Genomic DNA, 18,747 nt, shown 5'->3' on the forward strand with positions numbered 1-18,747 from the left:
GGACAAAATTCTTAAAATACCCTCATGGTTTAGTTAATTGACTAATTCTACCTTTATTGTTTAAAAGTATCTTTAATTTTTTCATAATTGTCTAAAACCTCCCTGTTAACTTTCTGTCACATGTGACATCATGCGACTCATATATTTTTCAAAAATTTCTAAAATACCCTTTTGTTGTATTTTGCAATGATTTTTGGGTAGAAGTCTTCCTCCCCAGTCACCTATGGTTTCGCTCATCTCCTCGCTCCCCTGGCCCCTGCTCTCTCTCTAATGTGAAATAGCTCATGATTTCTCCCCGCCCCTCCTCTCTCTCTCTCTTTGCAACTACTAGGTATATTCAACAATTGTAGTCAATGCACCTACAACCTATGTGGTGGATGGTTTCCGGAATGGGAAGATAGGGAATGGAAAGGCGTGGTCAGACAATGGTTGGATTCACGATCAAAATTGGCTCAAGAACGGTATAAATACTTTTGCAACTACTGGGTAAAACTACTTTTGCAACTGTGCACGTACAACCCAGGTGGACCTTTTCTCTTATCAAACTTCTTAGCTTTTTCTCTTATTTTTTAACATACTTCTTTTATCGGGTTCTTTAGTGTTGTTGACAATAGATCTCTCCTTGTCACGCTCTCAGGTTTAAATTTGAAATGGTATAAGAATGTAAAGGATTGAAATAATAAGCTTGGTCAAATTGAGTGAATTGGGACTGAAATAATAATATGCGGTGTTCACTTGATGCTCAAGCAGTGGTGAAAACCATTGAGACAAATAAGAAGATAGGAACCGTATCTCCCATGTGTCGATTGGGTCAATTTGCCCTTTTTTTTCTTTTATTTAACTTAAAAAAGTGAATCTAGAAATAAAAAAAAAGACTAGAGTTCAAAGGGACAATAACAGAGGAAGCAACAAAGAGTAATAGAGAGATGTAGGTTTTGGCTTCCTCTCCCATTTCGGTTGCTCTTGACGTTTTAGATTTTATTGATAAACACTTTTGAGACTCAAGCATTTCATTATCATCTTATCAAACTTAGTGGTTCCAAATCAAAGACAGGGATGAAATCCATATAAACAATCCAATAGAGAGAGAATAAGGTGAGAATACCAACAAGATAAGAAATCACTATGTAAAGCATTGGAGACAGAGAAGGAGGTGGAGGCAGAGCATGATTTGCTTCTTCATCTTTGTGAAATTTTTGATCAATTGGGTTTTATTTTGAAAATTTGAAGCTTAATGAAGGACAAATTTGATATTTCATTTTTTGTTAGTACTTAGCTATCATATCAACTGTTAAAAAATTTAAGGGTACTTTATGACAATATATAAAAATAAGAGTAAAGTTGGTCAATTAGCTAAACCATAAAGATAATTTAAGAAATTTGCCTTTTTTTAAATATAAATTTCACTTTCAACAACCAAGTATCCATCAACTAATATGGATCCAATGCTCACAAAATTTATTCTCACACCATCCTCACATGAATAAAAAAAAAATACTAATATGGAGATGTTGCAAATGCATGAATGTAGGTGTTGTGAGGAGGGTGTGAGGGCAAATTTTGCGATGATTGCATCCAGTCTATCTGTCCATTTTAGGTTGGTTAAAACCACCTAACCCATTTCCTTGTTACAATATAGTTGATATCAATAGAATTGATCCTTAGTTACCCCTTGCGGCCTTGCCTTGACCACTTGATTAGATGTTCATCTAAATGATCATAACCAAAATAGTGATAAGGTGTTCATCTAAATCCTAACACGGACTTGTTTAGATGTACAGAGTTCGGTACATAACTAGGAAAGAAATAAAGAGATTGGATGTTTCATGTATTGTTGACTGATTGAATATGTATTATATGTTATGTTTAATTTTATTGTTATATTTTACTGTATACATTTTACGTGTATACAATATATGTTTTGTTTATGCATAATATGCTTTTTAAAACATTTAGCTTAAACTTTAAAATATACCTTTTTAATTAATATTATTTTTATTTTATTTTACATTTTTGTAATTTCGACCTACCTACGGTTCGATTGGATCCGATCCGTTACCTGACTCATCCATTGCAATGCTAAATAGCGTACAAATCACGGATGTAAGTATTCCTAATGATGAAGATATGTGGCTAAGAAGATTTTCTCTCCTTTATCTTTTTTATTAAAATTTCGATTTACTTTTTTGTTTTAACACACGACGTTTAGTACAGTTTTGTAATTTCATACACGAGAAAACGAATACAACGCAAAACGAAGAGAACCAACCAATTGCGCTGCAACATGACTCTAAATTTCCGGCCAAGTGGCGCCTAGCGCCCGTCTACGCACCGAAGGAATCTCGCCGGAAATAATTATTTGATGCCGAGAAACCACCGTGCTTACGAAATTGGAAATTCCGCCCACCGGAATACCATTTTTTACTAAAAAACCTTTATTCATAAAAAAGTAGGAAAATTAAATTGAAATGCTACCCCCATTATTTAAAGCAGTATGTTGGGATAAATTATCTTCGCAATTATTCTTTCCGACTTTTCTGTTTTCTCTGCCACTCTCATATTCCAGAAAGAGAGGAAGAGGAAGTAGGGGGTGCGAAGTTAGGGCAATGCCTGTTTCTTCTGCTGTTGTATCTGCTGAAGAAAATGGTTCTCTTCGTTCTTTCAAACTAACAGAATCGACATTCTTAGCTTCACTGATGCCGAAGAAGGAGACCGGGGCCGACCGATTTGTCGAAGCTCATCCTGAATACGATGGGCGAGGCGTTGTTATTGCGATTTTCGGTAACTTAATCGTTCAAACTTGTTCTTATTGTATTCATTGTGTAATTACGAGAAGTGAACGTTGAGACTAGTGGACTTCCGAGTACGGAACGGAAAACTAATATTTGTATAAGAGTTGCTTTAGGGAAAAAGTAATTATTATTATTATTATTATTATTTACTTTTATAAAAGCTAGTGTGCACTAGAAGTGCTTTGATTAGATTATATATTTTGTAGGTTAAGGCAGAATGACTTGGCAGATCAAAGACTGCAATTATTTCGTTTGCAACTTATTTTTTCTCTAATAGATTGATAGATCAAAGGCTGCAATTATTTCGTTTCAAGTCCTCTAATTTTCTTTAATCTTTACTTTCTTAGGTTCTTTGATAATTTTCAGTTTTTTTTTTTGACTCCATTCCTTGAGACCACTTAACAAAATTCGTACTTTAAATTAACTCACAAGAAAGCATGCAAATATCATCCATGCAGAATTTCTCTTCCCAGAAAACACAACTAGTCTCATTTGTTGTCGGGACAAAGCACGGAGCCACCATGAGGTGCATTTATATTTGGGCTATCCTATCAAAAGATATATCCACCTAGGGAGCTTGTTTGTTCTCTGAAGGAGTGCTCCTAATCATTTCCCCAATTTTTCTTTTTATCGTCACTTTAGCTTGTGGGTGGGCTTTGATGTGTAGCCTCTCACTTGCACGTCAGGATCCAAATCAAGGCGTATTGATCATCCTATATAAACTAATGAACAAGGCCTCAACCATGGAAGTGACCCATTGCAGTACAAAGGCCCTATGATAGTCATGGTGGAAAGGCATTTTATCAGTTATCAATGATTATTAGTTACAAGTAACTGATATTCAAAATTTACTTTTTTTGTGACTTTCTATGTGCAAACATAACATTTTTACTTGTATAAGGTACCGTTAAAAATAGTAAGGTTTGCTTCCCATAATAGAAAATCTTCCTTTCCAAAAGAAAATCAATCTCTTTTTCAATTCACCAATAATTAATCACATACCAGCTGAAGCAAGGTGGTAGAAAGAATGTGTGAATGGCCAACTTACTGTGAAGTCATTTAGTAATGCAGTCATCGCAAATCAACTGGATAATTTCCAGTTAGAAGGTGGTTGGAGCAGTTCAATTCCACCAAGGGTGGAAGTCTTACATGGATGCTGTCTCTAGACGGTATTTTAACCACTGGTCATTTGAAATCAGTCGATTGTATATGACAAATTTGTGTTTCCTGTGTAAGATATTTGAAGATGTTACACATCTATATACCATTGTATGTTGACTGATTCCATTTGGTCTATCTTCGTCATACTTTTCAAGCATATCTAAGGGTTCGTCCTCTTCTGGTTGATTTATTATTTCTTTATATTTTAAGGTGGCATGCATTTTTAGGAGGAAAGAAAGCTAAAACTTAATGGAACACTATAGCTTTTGTGGCCTGTTTGGATGCATTTGTAGGGTAGGAATAGGTGTATCTTTGAAGGAAAGGTTTCATCTTCAAGGAAAGTGGAAGCTGGTATTTGTATTATGCTAGTGGAGTGGGTCTTGGTGCATACCAAGTTGATAGAATTGTCTAGTATAGCTTAGCTTTTGGGTTGGGAGTCTTTAGATATTTTATAATTTAATATTAAATCTTTGTTAGTTAGATTATATTTAGTGGAATATCCATATACATACATGTTCTGGACCTTTCTGGCAAAAAAGGAAAAGAAAGATTCAACTTTGGCATTGGCTTGTTTAAAGACAATGTAGTAATGCAGATTTTTAGAATAAAGAACCTAGAAAAGTCTATGTTGATTGCAGTCCAAACCAAATTAAGGGATGAAGGATAGAAAGGGAAGAGCAGGGATGTTGGTAAAGTGGCTGAGAAATGAAAAGTAGAGAGGAGTTTTGTCACATTTCTTCATTTTTATGAATGTAGGGCTCTTTTTTAAGGGTACAACTTGTGAACATAGAGACAAGTATGGAGGAGGTATAGGATTGATCTTTCTCAAGAATATAGTATATTTTGGGAGATTTTCTCTTAATGTGGGGGTTCATTTCATTCATTATGAACATAAAAGTGTAAGGCTGATTAGCGAGGTTTTAAAAACTTCATACAATGAATGATCAGCCATTCCATTCAATGTATTGGAAGATGCTTTAGCCACAAGTACTAACAAGCAAATAAATAAGAGAAAATATAAGAGGAAACAAGAATTAGTTCTACTATAGCTGCTGGCTGTGGCAGAAACAGGAAAGAAAAGAATTGTTTAATCAATTGAATGGAATAGATTGTTTTCTACAAGGCCTGTTGATACCCTTTTGTAGACCCAAAGTAGCACTTCCAACTCCTATTTGGACTCACTCCTACTTGTATTCAAACTTCAAACAAGAAAAAACAGAAACATCCCTTTCAAACTACGACACAAAAACTCTCTACTTCTACTAAACATAAGAAACTAGAAATTACTAAAATTTGTAACTCATCTTTTACAATAAATAATAATGAGGAAAGCTACTATGAAAGTATGAATACTAATATGGTCTACTGGTCAACTTGTTGTCTAAGACTTTGACATGACTTGCAGAACCCAAAAAATCAGCCAACTTAAAGTCTTTAGTTGGGGTACCATGTTGGATTGAGTTGAAATCCTATAGCATGGATACTGTAAGTGTACTTTAATCCCACCAAATTTCAGCGAGATCTAATAAGATTTGACTAGTCAAAAAGTTACTTCTTGTCTGGTTGATGATGCATTCTACAGGTCTACTATTTGACTCTTTTGTCCTCCGTTCCTTTCTTTGCTTCTGTATTTGCATCAGACTTGAATATTTTAGTTGCTATGTGAATATATAATGTTATATTAAGTATATGGATATTTATATATGGAGTAGGTTTGCTAGTTGACTTACTTTAGAAAAGGAGTCTAAGTAACCCACGAAACTTCCGTGTGGAAAGTTATTTGTGGATGAAAAGAGTCACCATTTTCCTTTTCTCATCCTAGATTCATGAAAAAAAAATTGGCAGAGAAGATGTTCTAGGTAAACTTTCTTTTATGGGCTAGTTTTAATTAACAAATTGAAAAATTCTAGATAAACATCATTCCAAGATTGGATATGAGTTGATGTGGATTGGAGGATGATAATGATCTAGATTGGCCACAAGATTCCTCCACATGGCTAAAATGAAGTAGGTCATGTAGAAAGCTCCTTGGTTACAACCCCCATGGAACCAAGCTGGCTCCTCAAAATTTTATTATATCTAGGCAGTTATTTTTGTATAATATTAATTATAAAGGGGCCTTTTGTAAATGTGGCTTACCCAGAATATGTTTATGCAATGGGTAAAATTGAAATTTATGTACCATATATTTGAAACTAATCACATTATTGTTTTCCAGATTCTGGTGTAGACCCAGCTGCTGCTGGATTACAAGTTACCTCAGATGGGAAGCCAAAAATCATAGATGTCCTTGATTGGTACTTGGACTCTTTGAATAAGCCCATAATTTAGAAAGTCGTGTAGCTTGGTTTTTCTGCCTATATATTCCTTGAAGATCTTTTGAAGCAAAATTATATTCCTTTTGCAGCACAGGAAGTGGAGATATTGACACCTCAAAAGTGGTAAAAGCTGATGCAAATGGTTGTATCATTGGAGCTTCAGGTTGGTGAGAGAAATACTCATTACAGATACAAATAATAAGCATTGCTTGAATCCTGAAATTCTAACTGTATTTTGCCAACTTACCTGCTTTCTTGTGACAATATGATTTTTTCTTCTGTCATTTGACATGATTTTTTAATTAGTAACAATGTAACATCACCTGTCTTCAATTTTCTGCTATATATTTGGAATTTAATTTCTCATTTGTAAAATTTAATATATTGCTCTCTAGCATGTGGAGTTTTCTCTTTTTTAAGAAAGGAAAGAAAAGTTGTTTGACATTCCACATATTTGGGGATGTATCAAGTTCCATTGGATACTTGAAGGGACAGTCAGTTGTCCTCCTTCATATGCATGTCATGTCACATGGCAAAAACACTAGAATGATAATACATATGACATCTCTTATGTTCAATTCTACCTGATTAATTAACTTGACTAAAATAGGTTACAATTGACAAAACTTGGAGACAAGTCTGCCACTTAAATGGGTATAGTTATCCAATCAATTCAGCTTTCAATATGGCTATGCTCAATTCTACCTGATTAATTAACTTGACTAAAATAGGTTACTATTGACAAAACTTGGAGACAAGTCTGCCACTTAAATGGGTATAGTTATCCAATCAATTCAGCTTTCAATATGGATATGCTAGATGTGCATCATAAATTGTGGGTTTCATTCTCTGACACTGTGTGTGTTTCCTCGGTTAAGTCATTGAATTGAATAAATTGATTTTGTTTGTTGTTAGTGCTGTTTCTGGCAAGCATGGTCTTCAATTTGTTTTCTTTTTGGTAGTAAAGCAAAATTTTACAAACAAGGGGGGGTTTGGAGCCTAGGCAAAAAGAAAATGTCCAAAGAAGAATTTCATATACACAAAGACCCCTGCCACTTGCAATATCCAGACTCAAAAGAAGACACCACTCAAGTAATGAACCAAAAACCAACACCAAAGCCCAACTACCAAATTACTCTCATCCCTCAACATGTTAGAAAAACTTGCCAATTACTCAACAACTGAATTAAGTAGGCATGCAACTAGTATTATTACAAGAAAACCTTTTCCACCTCTTCATTCACAAGTCCATCAGAAACCAAATTTAATTCTCTTGGAATCCACCTCCTTTGGACAGGATGGATGGATGCAATGTCTCTTATTTCATTAAGGAAGTGACCTGGCTTCTATAGCTCTGCATCTTCTAAAAAGGCCATTCCTTGATGCTGTTTCTGGCTTCCTGGAGTCTTTGGTGGATGGATGGATATTGACCTAATCTCTGACACTTTTGGCATGAAATGGTTGCTCGTAGTTGAACCTGTATTCTCATGTTTGTTTAGTGATTTTACAATTGCACCATGCAAGTAAGTGTTTACTTGAGTCCTCCTAGATGGTTAGAGAAGAAGGATTGTTTCTCTTGTCAAATTTGAGTTCCAGTGAGAAGGGAAAGCCCCTCTGCCTTAGTGGAGGATGCAACCCCCTCCAAATGCTCTGGATTTCCCAGATGAGCTGTCATCAAATTACAATTTAGCCTCTTGTTCAGTTGAAGGAGTGCGATACCTCTAGAAAGATGATGTCCCAGGGAAGATCTAAGGATTTCCACCATATACATAATGCAATCCATGCCATTGAGAGATATACCTGAGTTCTTTAGTTTCTAGAAAATAATTTTTCTTTTTATAATGTTTTGATTGATAATCCAAATGAAACATATTAGAACACATAAAACATTGCGAATGGTTTCCAAAGGTCTTTACAGTTGTGCTATTATGTATAAGGATTCTCCATAGATTCTGAAAGAACTCAAAGATAAACTAGCAGTGTGAGTGTATTCAGTCCCTCCCACGGTATGAGTGTTGCTTTTAGGCCCTACTGTGATGATTTATATCATTCTATATTCATTTTTCTGAGAGTAAACTCATTTCTTTTAAATAGGAGCACAATTGATTGTAAATCCATCATGGAAAAATCCTTCTGGGGAGTGGCATGTGGGTTATAAATTGGTGTATGATCTCTTCACAGACACTTTGACTTCCCGTGTAAAGGTAAGCATTTTCCTGAAGGCTGTAATTAACTTTTGAACATATTTTGACTGTAATTAACTTTTGAACATATTTTGACTGTAATATGTTTTGAACATATTTTCCTGAAGGCACAATTGATTACTCTGAGTCTTTCATTTCTGTTAGAACTGTAATTAACTTTTGAACATATTTTGACAGAAAGAGAGGAAGAAAAAGTGGGATGAGAAAAATCAGGAAGCAATTGCTGAGGCTGTAAAGCAGCTTGATGAATTTGACCAGGTTTTGATAACATTCCAGTTTTGAACTTTCATGGTTGCCTGATTCTTCATGGAAATCTTTCATAACTGTTTGGTTCTAATATCTACTACGTATTTAGTGTGACTATATAAATGGTTAAAAAAGCAATTTGTTTCTTTATTTTTTTTTAGAGAGAATTTTTATTTGCTCAAGTATTTCTTTTATTCTGCTTTTGTTTGTTGAGAAATGCTCAATGCTTTTCTATGTTATTGTCTTTGATTTGTTTTTCTATGATTGTTATAGTTGTTGTAAGGGAGTACACAACTAGGGGCATACTGGTATTTTTAATTGTATGTGAGGAGTTTATATAGTGAATAGAAGCTATACAATGGGTGAGCAGGTCAGCCAATGCTATGGCTGATGTCTTGGCTAAACAGGGGGCTGTAAGGGAGTTTCTGTTTGTGGCTGAGTTGTAATACTTAATTTTTCAGTTCAACTTTCAGTTTTTGGGCTCAAGGGTGTAGCTGCATCTTGTGCCCCTCAAGGGGAGTTATCTCCCCTACTTTTAAATTATTTTTTTGGAGAACTAATGAAGGTGAAGGTTAGTTGTGTGGTTCAAGGAGCCTTGAAAAATTTTCCCAAAATTATTGGGTGAGATCAGCAGTAGCACTCATGTTTTTCTAGTATTCTTGGATCATCGTATAGTGGGCAGTTTGATTTATTGGAAGTTCTAGGGCCTCTGGAGTGAGCACCCCTTTCTTCTGTAGTTTCTACAAATGGTGAGCAGGTCAGCCAATGCTATGGCTGATGTCTTGGCTAAACAGGGGGCTGTAAGGGAGTTTCTGTTTGTGGCTGAGTTGTAATACTTAATTTTTCAGTTCAACTTCCAGTTTTTGGGCTCAAGGGTGTAGCTGCATCTTGTGCCCCTCAAGGGGAGTTATCTCCCCTACTTTTAAATTATTTTTTTGGAGAACTAATGAAGGTGAAGGTTAGTTGTGTGGTTCAAGGAGCCTTGAAAAATTTTCCCAAAATTATTGGGTGAGATCAGCAGTAGCACTCATGTTTTTCTAGTATTCTTGGATCATCGTATAATGGGCAGTTTGATTTATTGGAAGTTCTAGGGCCTCTGGAGTGAGCACCCCTTTCTTCTGTAGTTTCTACAAATGGTGAGCAGGTCAGCCAATGCTATGGCTGATGTCTTGGCTAAACAGGGGGCTGTAAGGGAGTTTCTGTTTGTGGCTGAGTTGTAATACTTAATTTTTCAGTTCAACTTTCAGTTTTTGGGCTCAAGGGTGTGGCTGCATCTTGTGCCCCTCAAGGGGAGTTATCTCCCCTACTTTTAAATGATTTTTTTTGGAGAACTAATGAAGATGAAGGTTAGTTGTGTGGTTCAAGGAGCCTTGAAAAATTTTCCCAAAATTCAAGAAAACTAGAATTCTTTGTGCGGCATTATTGGGTGAGATCAGCAGTAGCACTCATGTTTTTCTAGTATTCTTGGATCATTGTATAGTGGGCGGTTTGATTTATTGGAAGTTCTAGGGCCTCTGGAGTGAGCACCCCTTTCTTCTGTAGTTTCTACAATTGCTGGTGAGGGTGATCTCCAATATCCTTTGCATAAGGTAATCTCCAGTATTTGGAAGTAGGGAGAATGGGGGCTTGGGGAATGGAAATGTGACCAAAAGAAATATAGCATTACTGATAAGAAAAAGAAATATTGCATTACTAGGGTAATGGCTATGGAGACTACTTCTTGAGCAGGATAGGTTGTCACACAAAGTTATTGTAGGCATTCGTGGTACTAACGTATGAAAGCTAATGACCAAGATGCTAATGTGGATGCTAGGGCTTCTCTGTCCTCTCCTTGGAAAGCCTCCACGATAATTTTTAGCTTTTCATTTCTCACATCAGGTATGCTTGTGTTGGTAACAGAGTGTTATTTTGGGAAGATATCTGGGTTGGGGAGGTTTCTCTTAAAGAGTGGTCTCAAACCTATATTCTTTGTCATCTTATAAGATGAAAACAATCTCCATCTTGTACAATAATGGGCAAAATTGGGACCTATGGCTTTGGGAGGGGGAGGTGGCAGCAGTTGCTGATCTATTATTTTTCTTAGATGGTGTCTTCTTGGACACTTCTTGTTCAGATAGCAAGGTTTGGTCTGTTTTCCCCTTGGGGCTGTTTTCCTGTGCTTCTTTCAATAATGTCCTCTTACAATTGTCTAGCTTGGTAGTGCCATTTCCAACAAAAGAAGCGTGGAGTAGATCTGTGTCTCTTAAAGTAAGACATTTGTGATATGTTTCAAAGGAGAAGGCTAGGTTTGTGCTTGTCCCCTACAGCTTCTAATCACCTATTTAATTGTATATTGTATTTGGGAATGGTTTTCTTCTCTTTTCGGTTGAAGGTGACACTTCCTTTTGGTGTGGCAAGCCTGTTTAATGCTAAGACAGCCAAGGAAGAAAGGTAGGGTCTTATGGAGAACTACAAGAGACTGCTATAGTATGAACTATGTAGGTGTTCAAGACTGCTATCAGTCTTGACCACTAAGAAATTTCAGGTTCGATGAGAAGAGAAAGTGAAGAAGAAGTAGAAGAAAGAGTGGTGAAAGAGCAGTAGAACACAGATTTTGAGGAGAAGAACAGAATGTCAATATTCTGCCGCCGCCACTTTAATTTAATATATATATGTTATGCTAGTTACATGAAAGGACATATCTGCCCTTGATGTTTACATCATAACTGCTAACACATAACAAACAATATAAAACTGAAACTAGGAATAACAGAATAACAAATTGACCACAGCTGTGACTAGATACATTCTACCCTACGGACAGAGTGGGACCACAGCTGTGGGGCCCACATCAATGTTCTCTACACTCCCCCTCAAGTTGGGAGTATATGTTCATCATTCCCAACTTGGATAGATTTGCTTCTAGCTTCTTTCTTGATACGGCTTTAGTGAGGATGTCTGCTAGTTGCATACTGGATGTGATGTAAGGGAGGCATACTTCTTGAGATGAGACCCTCTCTCGTACAAAGTGGCGGTCAACTTCAATGTGTTTGGTTCTGTCATGCTGTACTGGATTATGTGCTATATTAATGGCGGCTTGATTATCACAGTACAACATCAGGGGCTTCTCATACTCAATCCCCAACTCCTCAAGTAGAGATCTTAGCCATAGGATTTCAGCCACTCCGTTGGCCATGGACCTGTATTCTGCTTCAGCACTTGACAACAACACTTTGTTTCTTACTTCTCCAGGAGACAAGGTTTCCTCCCACAAGGGCACAATATTCTGAGGTAGACCTTCTGTCATCAACACTCCCAACCCAATCAGCATCCGTATAGACCTCCACCTCCACCTTCATGTGATTGTTGTTCTTGAATAGTATACCCCTACCTGGGCATCTCTTCAAGTAGGCTAAGTTTCTTTCTGCCGCAAGAAGATGTGTGGTTCTAGGAGAATGCATGTACTGGCTGACAACACTAACAACATAAGTAATATCTGGTCGAGTGAGGCAGAGATATAGGAGCTTTCCTACCAATTGCTGGAACATAACTTTGTCTTCAAGAAGCTCCCCACTCTCGGCACTAATCCTGTGGTTCTATTCAATTGGTGTATCTGCAGGCTTGACACCTAACTTTCCAGTCTCTGCCAACAGGTCTAGGACATATTTCCTCTGAGAAATAAAGATCCCCTGTTTGGATCTAGCAACCTCAATACCCAAAAAAAACCGGAGTACACCAAGGTCCTTCACCTCAAATTCTTGATGAAGAAGCTGTTTAAGAGACTCAATCTCATGGCTATCATTCCCTGTGACCACAATATCATCAACATATATTGCCAGTAGTGTCAAAGAGGACTCCACACTCTTGATGAATAGGGTATGATCTGACTGGGCCTGTACATAACCAAACTTCACAAGAGCTAGTCTGAATCTATCGAACCAAGCCCTAGTTGACTGTTTCAAACCATACAAAGCCTTGTTGAGCCAGCATACCTTCTTACCTATTTCTGCATCATAGAATCCAGGAGGCAAACGCATGTAAACTTCTTCCTGCAGATCTCCATTCAGAAAGGCATTTTTCACGTCCATTTGGTATAAAGGCCAAGTGTGACTTGCTGCAAGGGACAATAGGAGTCGAATAGTAGTCATCTTGGCTACCGGTGCAAAGGTCTCCAAGTAATCTATACCATAAGTCTGTGTAAACCCTCTTGCAACTAACCGAGCTTTGTACCTCTCAATAGATCCATCTGCATTATGCTTCACCGTAAATACCCATCTGCATCCAACTGGTTTCTTTCCTTTGGGCAAATCAACTACCTCCCAGGTGTTGTTTTTCAACAGGGCATCCATCTCAACTTGCATTTTCCATTCAGGGACGGATAGGGCTTCTCGCACTGTTCTTGGAATAGGAACATTGGAAATGGAACTAAGGTAGGACCTGTAGGTAGGAGATAGGCGATCATAGGATAAAAAATGGGAAATACAGTGGGCTGTGGATGTGGTACAATGTCGTTTCCCTTTTCGGACTGCAATCGGAAGGTCAAGATCATCTATAGGGGAAGTCTCTGTGGGCTCTGGGACTGTAGTATCTGGACCTGGAGCTGCAGATGAGATTGGAGCTGACCTGGACTGCTGATGATCAGGATCAACCTGCTTGCACCGCCTGTGATAAACCCTCAACTCCTGATCCCTCTGACCACCCTCACCATTGCAGCTCTCCCTTAACTCCTGATCCCTCTGACTACCCTCACCATTGCAGCTCTCATCACCCACCCACTGGAATAGGTAAAGGAACTGCCCCACTCTCACTGCTCTCCCCCTGAAGACAAGAACTCAAATCCCCACTTTCACTGCTCTCCCCCTGAGGGGAAACCCGAGGATAATAGGGTGTCCCCTCAAAGAAAATGACATCCATGGAGACAAACTTCCTTCCGGAGACAGGATCATAGCAGCAATAACCCTTTTGAGTTTGTGCATAACCAAGGAAGATGCATTTGGAGGCTTTGGGTTCGAACTTGGAGTGATGAGGTCCGAGAAGCTGAACAAAGCAAGTACAACCGAATGTCTTAAGGGGAATAGAAAGCAAGTCCTCGCGTGGATGTAGAAGGGAAAAAGATCGCATATCGAGGACCCTAGAAGGAACCCGATTAATAAGGTATACCGTCGTGAGGATAGCATCACCCCAGAAGCGAATAGGAACATTGCAAGTAAACATGAGGCTTCTAGCCACTTCCAAAATGTGCCTATTCTTCCTTTCGACAACTCCATTCTGCTGAGGTGTATGAGGGCAAGAGCTCTGGTGGATAACCCCATGATGAAGAAGATAAGAAGTCAATGATTTAGCAAAGTATTCCTTTGCGTTATCAGATCTGAGAACTTTGATCTTGGCATCAAATTGGGTTAGGATCATTTGGTGAAAATTTTGGGTCAGGGAAGGTACCTCATCTCGTGAACGCATGAGATATACCCAAGAAAAACGGGTATGGTCATCAACAAATAACAAAAAATATCTGTACCCACCCATGGAAGGGATATGATAGGGCCCCCAAACGTCAGTATGCACAATATCAAAAGAATTATCACTCCTTTTATTACTCAATAAATAAGGCTTTCTACAATGCTTAGCAAACTCACAACTTTCACACTGTAACTGAGACAACTCAATAGACTCAAATAAAGCAGGAAATAGACTCTGTAAAGATCGAAAAGACAAATGACCTAATCGGTCATGCCAAAGCATAACCGGACTCACATTCTGAGAAACAAAAGACAACTTCTCAACTGACTCTCCCTGACGGAACCGCTCCCCAAGCAGATAGATCCCATTCGTCTCACGGCCAGTCCCAATCACCCCCTGCGTCTCCAAGTCCTGAAAAACACATCGGTCAGGGAAGAAGGTTACTGAGCAGTTCATATGCTTGGTAATACTACTGACTGAAAGAAGGTTAGTATCAAGCTTACGAACATGCAAGACAGATGACAGGGAGATAGTATCTGAAAGCTTGATGTCACCCTTCCCAGAAATAGGAACCAGGGAGCCATCAGCAATAGATACCTTATCCCTACCAGAAGACAAATGGTAAGTAGTAAACAATGAAGGCAAGCTAGTCATGTGATCAGATGCACTTGAGTCTATTACCCAACAAGGTTCAGTAGTACCTGGAGCTGAGGCATGATAGACTGAAGCTTAAGTACCTGAATGGGCGAAGGCAGATGTGGCAGGGGCTGATGGAGGCTGCGGTGGCTGAGCTGAATTTCCAACTTCCTTTTCTAGCTGTATTAGGGCAGCCCGAATTGCAGCTAAGGTCTCAAAAGATGTTCCTTTTGTGCCAAATGAGGATGCTGAATCAGTGTTCATGGCTACATGAGCAGTTCCCTTCTTGTTTCTCAACTTCGCAGGAACCAAGTGAGGATGCAGTTTCCAACATGTCTCTTTTGTGTGTTTGGGCTTCTTACAATGTTCACATACTACATCCTTTTTGTCTTCCTTCCTCCTGTCCTTCTCTGAATCACCCCCTGATCTGGGTGTAACCGCTACAAAGGCTGGTGTGGGTGGGTGAGGTTGCATCATAACCTTCCTTCTGGTCTCTTCACTGTGTACAAATGAGTAAAGCCTGAGAGAGAGTCACACTGTCTCTAGTCAAAATCTGCTGCCTCACAATATCATATTCTGAGTTCAGTCCTGCCAGAAACTCAAACACTCTGTTTGTCCCGATGTGCTTTCTATGGGTCTGAGCATCTTTGGGACTCTCCCACTCAAGAGTCTCTAAGTAATCAATCTCATGCCACAGGGACTTCAAGGTAGAGAAGTAGACCGACACCGGTTTCTCTCCTTGTTTAAGGGTATTCACTTCACATTTCAATTCATATGCTCCGGCAACATTAAGGGGTTGGGAGTAAGTTTCTTTCATAACATCCCATATCTCCTTAGCTGTCTTTGCCCACAAATAATTCCGGCTAATATGAGGCTGCATAGAATTACATAGCCATGTCATAACCAAGTAGTTTTTTTGCATCCACTTGGTATATGTCGGGTCTCCCTTGGGAGGTTCTTTAATATCTCCCAAGAGGTACCCTAATTTACCTCTTCCACCAATAGCCATCATGGCTGATTGGGCCCATTCCAAATAGTTTGATCCATCAAACTTAACGGTCGTAATCTGACCACCCATCTCAGAAATACTACCATAACTGATGTTCCCAAAGCTGCTTTCTGCCTGAATTTTAGACTCCATTTCTGTGAAGTCTCAAAAACCGCACTTGAACTACCAATCACAATCAAAACAATATAGGTCTGATCTGTATTTTCAGTGTATGTGCACAAAACTGAGATAATTCTGATCTGAAACAAACTAGCCAACATAGCAGTAGCTGTCTGTAGATCTCTAACCCCGTAGGACTTTGAGAACAGCTTAAAAAAATCTGATATGCTTGGGAAAGTTAGGGTTTTAATCAGTCCTTACAGTAAGCAATTCAGTTGCACAATCCAAACAGAACTGTATAGATAGGCTTGCAGTAGGGTTAATAAGAAACCCTAGAATCTGATCGGACCCACCAATAAACTTAAGAGTAGCTCTAGGTAGATCACAGGGTTCAGTCAAACACTAGGGCTTGCCGCAGATCACTTTCAAACCCTAGAGTAGATAGAAACACAGTTGAGACAGTTCGGTCCATGGTTTGCTGTAAAACCCTAGTGAATCGAAGAGAGAAAGAACTAGAATTGTTCGGCCTTCCCCTCTAGATAGGTCCAACCTATCTTCTCTGATAGAACTTCTCTTAGAAAGTAAACAACTTACAAGGAAAAATTGTTCGCTGCCTTCTAGGGTTACCCGAACCCTAGTCTTCTCTGATCCTTCCTGACCCCCAACACTCTGCAACCCTAGCAAGTTTCCAATAGCTGCTAGCACCTCTGGCGATCTCCAAGAATCAGTTTGCGAACTCCTCCTTTTCAGCTTCCAGTCCCAGGAGATTCTCATGTGGTCGGCTGGTATTAGGCTCACATGAGAAATCCTAACTTGGCTCTGATACCATGTAGGTGTTCAAGACTGCTATCAGTCTTGACCACTAAGAAATTTCAGGTTCGATGAGAAGAGAAAGTGAAGAAGAAGTAGAAGAAAGAGTGGTGAAAGAGCAGTAGAACACAGATTTTGAGGAGAAGAACAAAATGTCAATATTATGCCGCCGCCACTTTAATTTAATATATATATGTTATGCTAGTTACATGAAAGGACATATCTGCGCTTGATGTTTACATCATAACTGCTAACACATAACAAACAATATAAAACTGAAACTAGTAATAACAGAATAACAAATTGACCACAGCTGTGACTAGATACATTCTACCCTACGGACAGAGTGGGACCACAGCTGTGGGGCCCACATCAATGTTCTTTACAAACTATATGGGATAATGGGAAGAAAATGAGTAAGAGGCTGTTTCAAATAGATGACATTTAAGGAATACTCAACAGATGACATCATTAGGGCTCCACCAACTCTTCTTAGTATCAAGCTGACCTTTGATGGAAGATCAAGTGGAAATCCAAGACATTCTGGAATTGGGGGGGGGGGTGCTTTTAGAGATTGTGATGGACAAATGGGCAAATATTGGCCTTATACTTGGGGCCGTTGGATAACAGCTGAAGATGCTGAATTGAAAAGTTTATTGCTTTGTCTTTTAGTGAATAAGTTTTTAATTGTGGGCACCTTAATTGCTGAAACTGAAGTTGGGTAGATCACTATACTTCTTGAAAGTTTTACTATTTAATTATTCTAACAACTAAGACTAAGAGACAAAGAAATAGGTCTTTTAGTTCAGCAACTTCTGCTGTTATCAAACAGCCCCTTAGCCAGTCCTCTTTCATGGTTTTAGGCTAGCAGATAGTTTTATCCCGCGCGAGGGAGGTTGGGGTCAGGTTTAGATGGGTTGGAATTTAAGCAAATGGTTTGGTAGACACTTTGGCCAAGCAAGGAGTAAACAGGGAGAATTGTTTTGGTTGGCATTGTGATAGTAGTTTCACCCTTTGGGGTCATTTCCCCTCAGCTTGGGATGTTTGGCATATTGTAATAACTTTACCGTTTCTAATAATTTTTATTCTCTTTTGAATTTAGTCTTGGAGATACTTTCCAATTTTCTTGAACCTGTTCTGTAATTCTATGCAATCACATCTTAGTAGAAATTTCTTACGGATGAGGAAAACAAAAGGAGATCTAGGGAGATATATTCATAAATATTAAATGTAGTTTGTGCTTACCTTTTCTGGTCTGAGGTTTCTCATATAAGGGGAGAAGCCATTGTCATTATACTTCTTGACATTGAAGTCGAGAAAAAAGGTGCTTGCCTTTTTCATTTTAATAAAATTTCTTTTTTTTTACTCTAAGTCCTAATGCTAAGAAATTGATCATCTTAAAAGACTGTATGAAGCCAAGGACCCTGCTACTTGTAGAAAGTTGGTGGAGAGATATCAAGCATTTGAATTTTTGGCAGTGCTAGCTAAATTTAGATTTTTGATTTTACATGCCTGTATATCCTTGTGAAGTTGTGATTTTTTCCCAGACTTACTCATTGCCCACCTAACTTACATGTATGAAGCTGCATCCATACCTTTTCCCTCCTTGATTTAGGATAAAGCAATAGAAAAGAAGTTTTAATGTGGTGTCTACTTCAATAGATGGATAGAGTTCTACCATTCCACTTGCACCAGCCTTGCGACCATTAATGGGGTAGTTATAGCTGCTAGGGCTAAGTTAGATTGCTACACGAGTACTTTCTTAGTTGGACATTGAGAGAGTTGTCAGTTGGTTAAACATTTTTAAAACTCTTATTATCCAAGTTATGAAAGTAAGTATTCTTCCTTTCGATATTTGTGCATAGTGTTGTGTAGGGACCATATATGTGGTATATATGGGTGGATATTGCTATACCCCTACTGTTTAGCTAATTGACAAGCTGTACCCTTACTGTTTAACTATTGTCTTATACCACCCCTACTGTTTCTGACATTTGACTAGCTCTACCCTTGCCGTTTAGTGTCTATTAATGTTA

The 18,747-nt window shown here is 38.4% G+C and overlaps 1 protein-coding gene across 2 annotated transcripts in view; it reads left to right on the plus strand.

Annotated features, from left to right (window-relative positions):
• Positions 1 to 2,274: 2,274 nt before the first annotated feature.
• The window catches only part of TPP2 (tripeptidyl peptidase ii), a 125,479-nt gene continuing 109,006 nt past the window's right edge, over positions 2,275 to 18,747 (plus strand). The window contains exons 1-5 of one of the 2 annotated variants that reach the window (XM_010257090.3): positions 2,275 to 2,781; positions 6,172 to 6,250; positions 6,361 to 6,434; positions 8,366 to 8,475; positions 8,653 to 8,733. In XM_010257090.3, the coding sequence (XP_010255392.1) occupies positions 2,469 to 2,781; positions 6,172 to 6,250; positions 6,361 to 6,434; positions 8,366 to 8,475; positions 8,653 to 8,733 (657 nt within the window). In that variant the 5' untranslated portion in view covers positions 2,275 to 2,468. The remainder of the gene's footprint in view (positions 2,782 to 6,171; positions 6,251 to 6,360; positions 6,435 to 8,365; positions 8,476 to 8,652; positions 8,734 to 18,747) is intronic. The other variant, XM_088895601.1, reaches the window with a different exon arrangement.

Source organism: Nelumbo nucifera, chromosome 1 (genome assembly GCF_055504915.1).
Source record: "Nelumbo nucifera cultivar China Antique chromosome 1, China Antique-T2T, whole genome shotgun sequence".
NCBI classification, from domain to species: domain Eukaryota; kingdom Viridiplantae; phylum Streptophyta; class Magnoliopsida; order Proteales; family Nelumbonaceae; genus Nelumbo; species Nelumbo nucifera.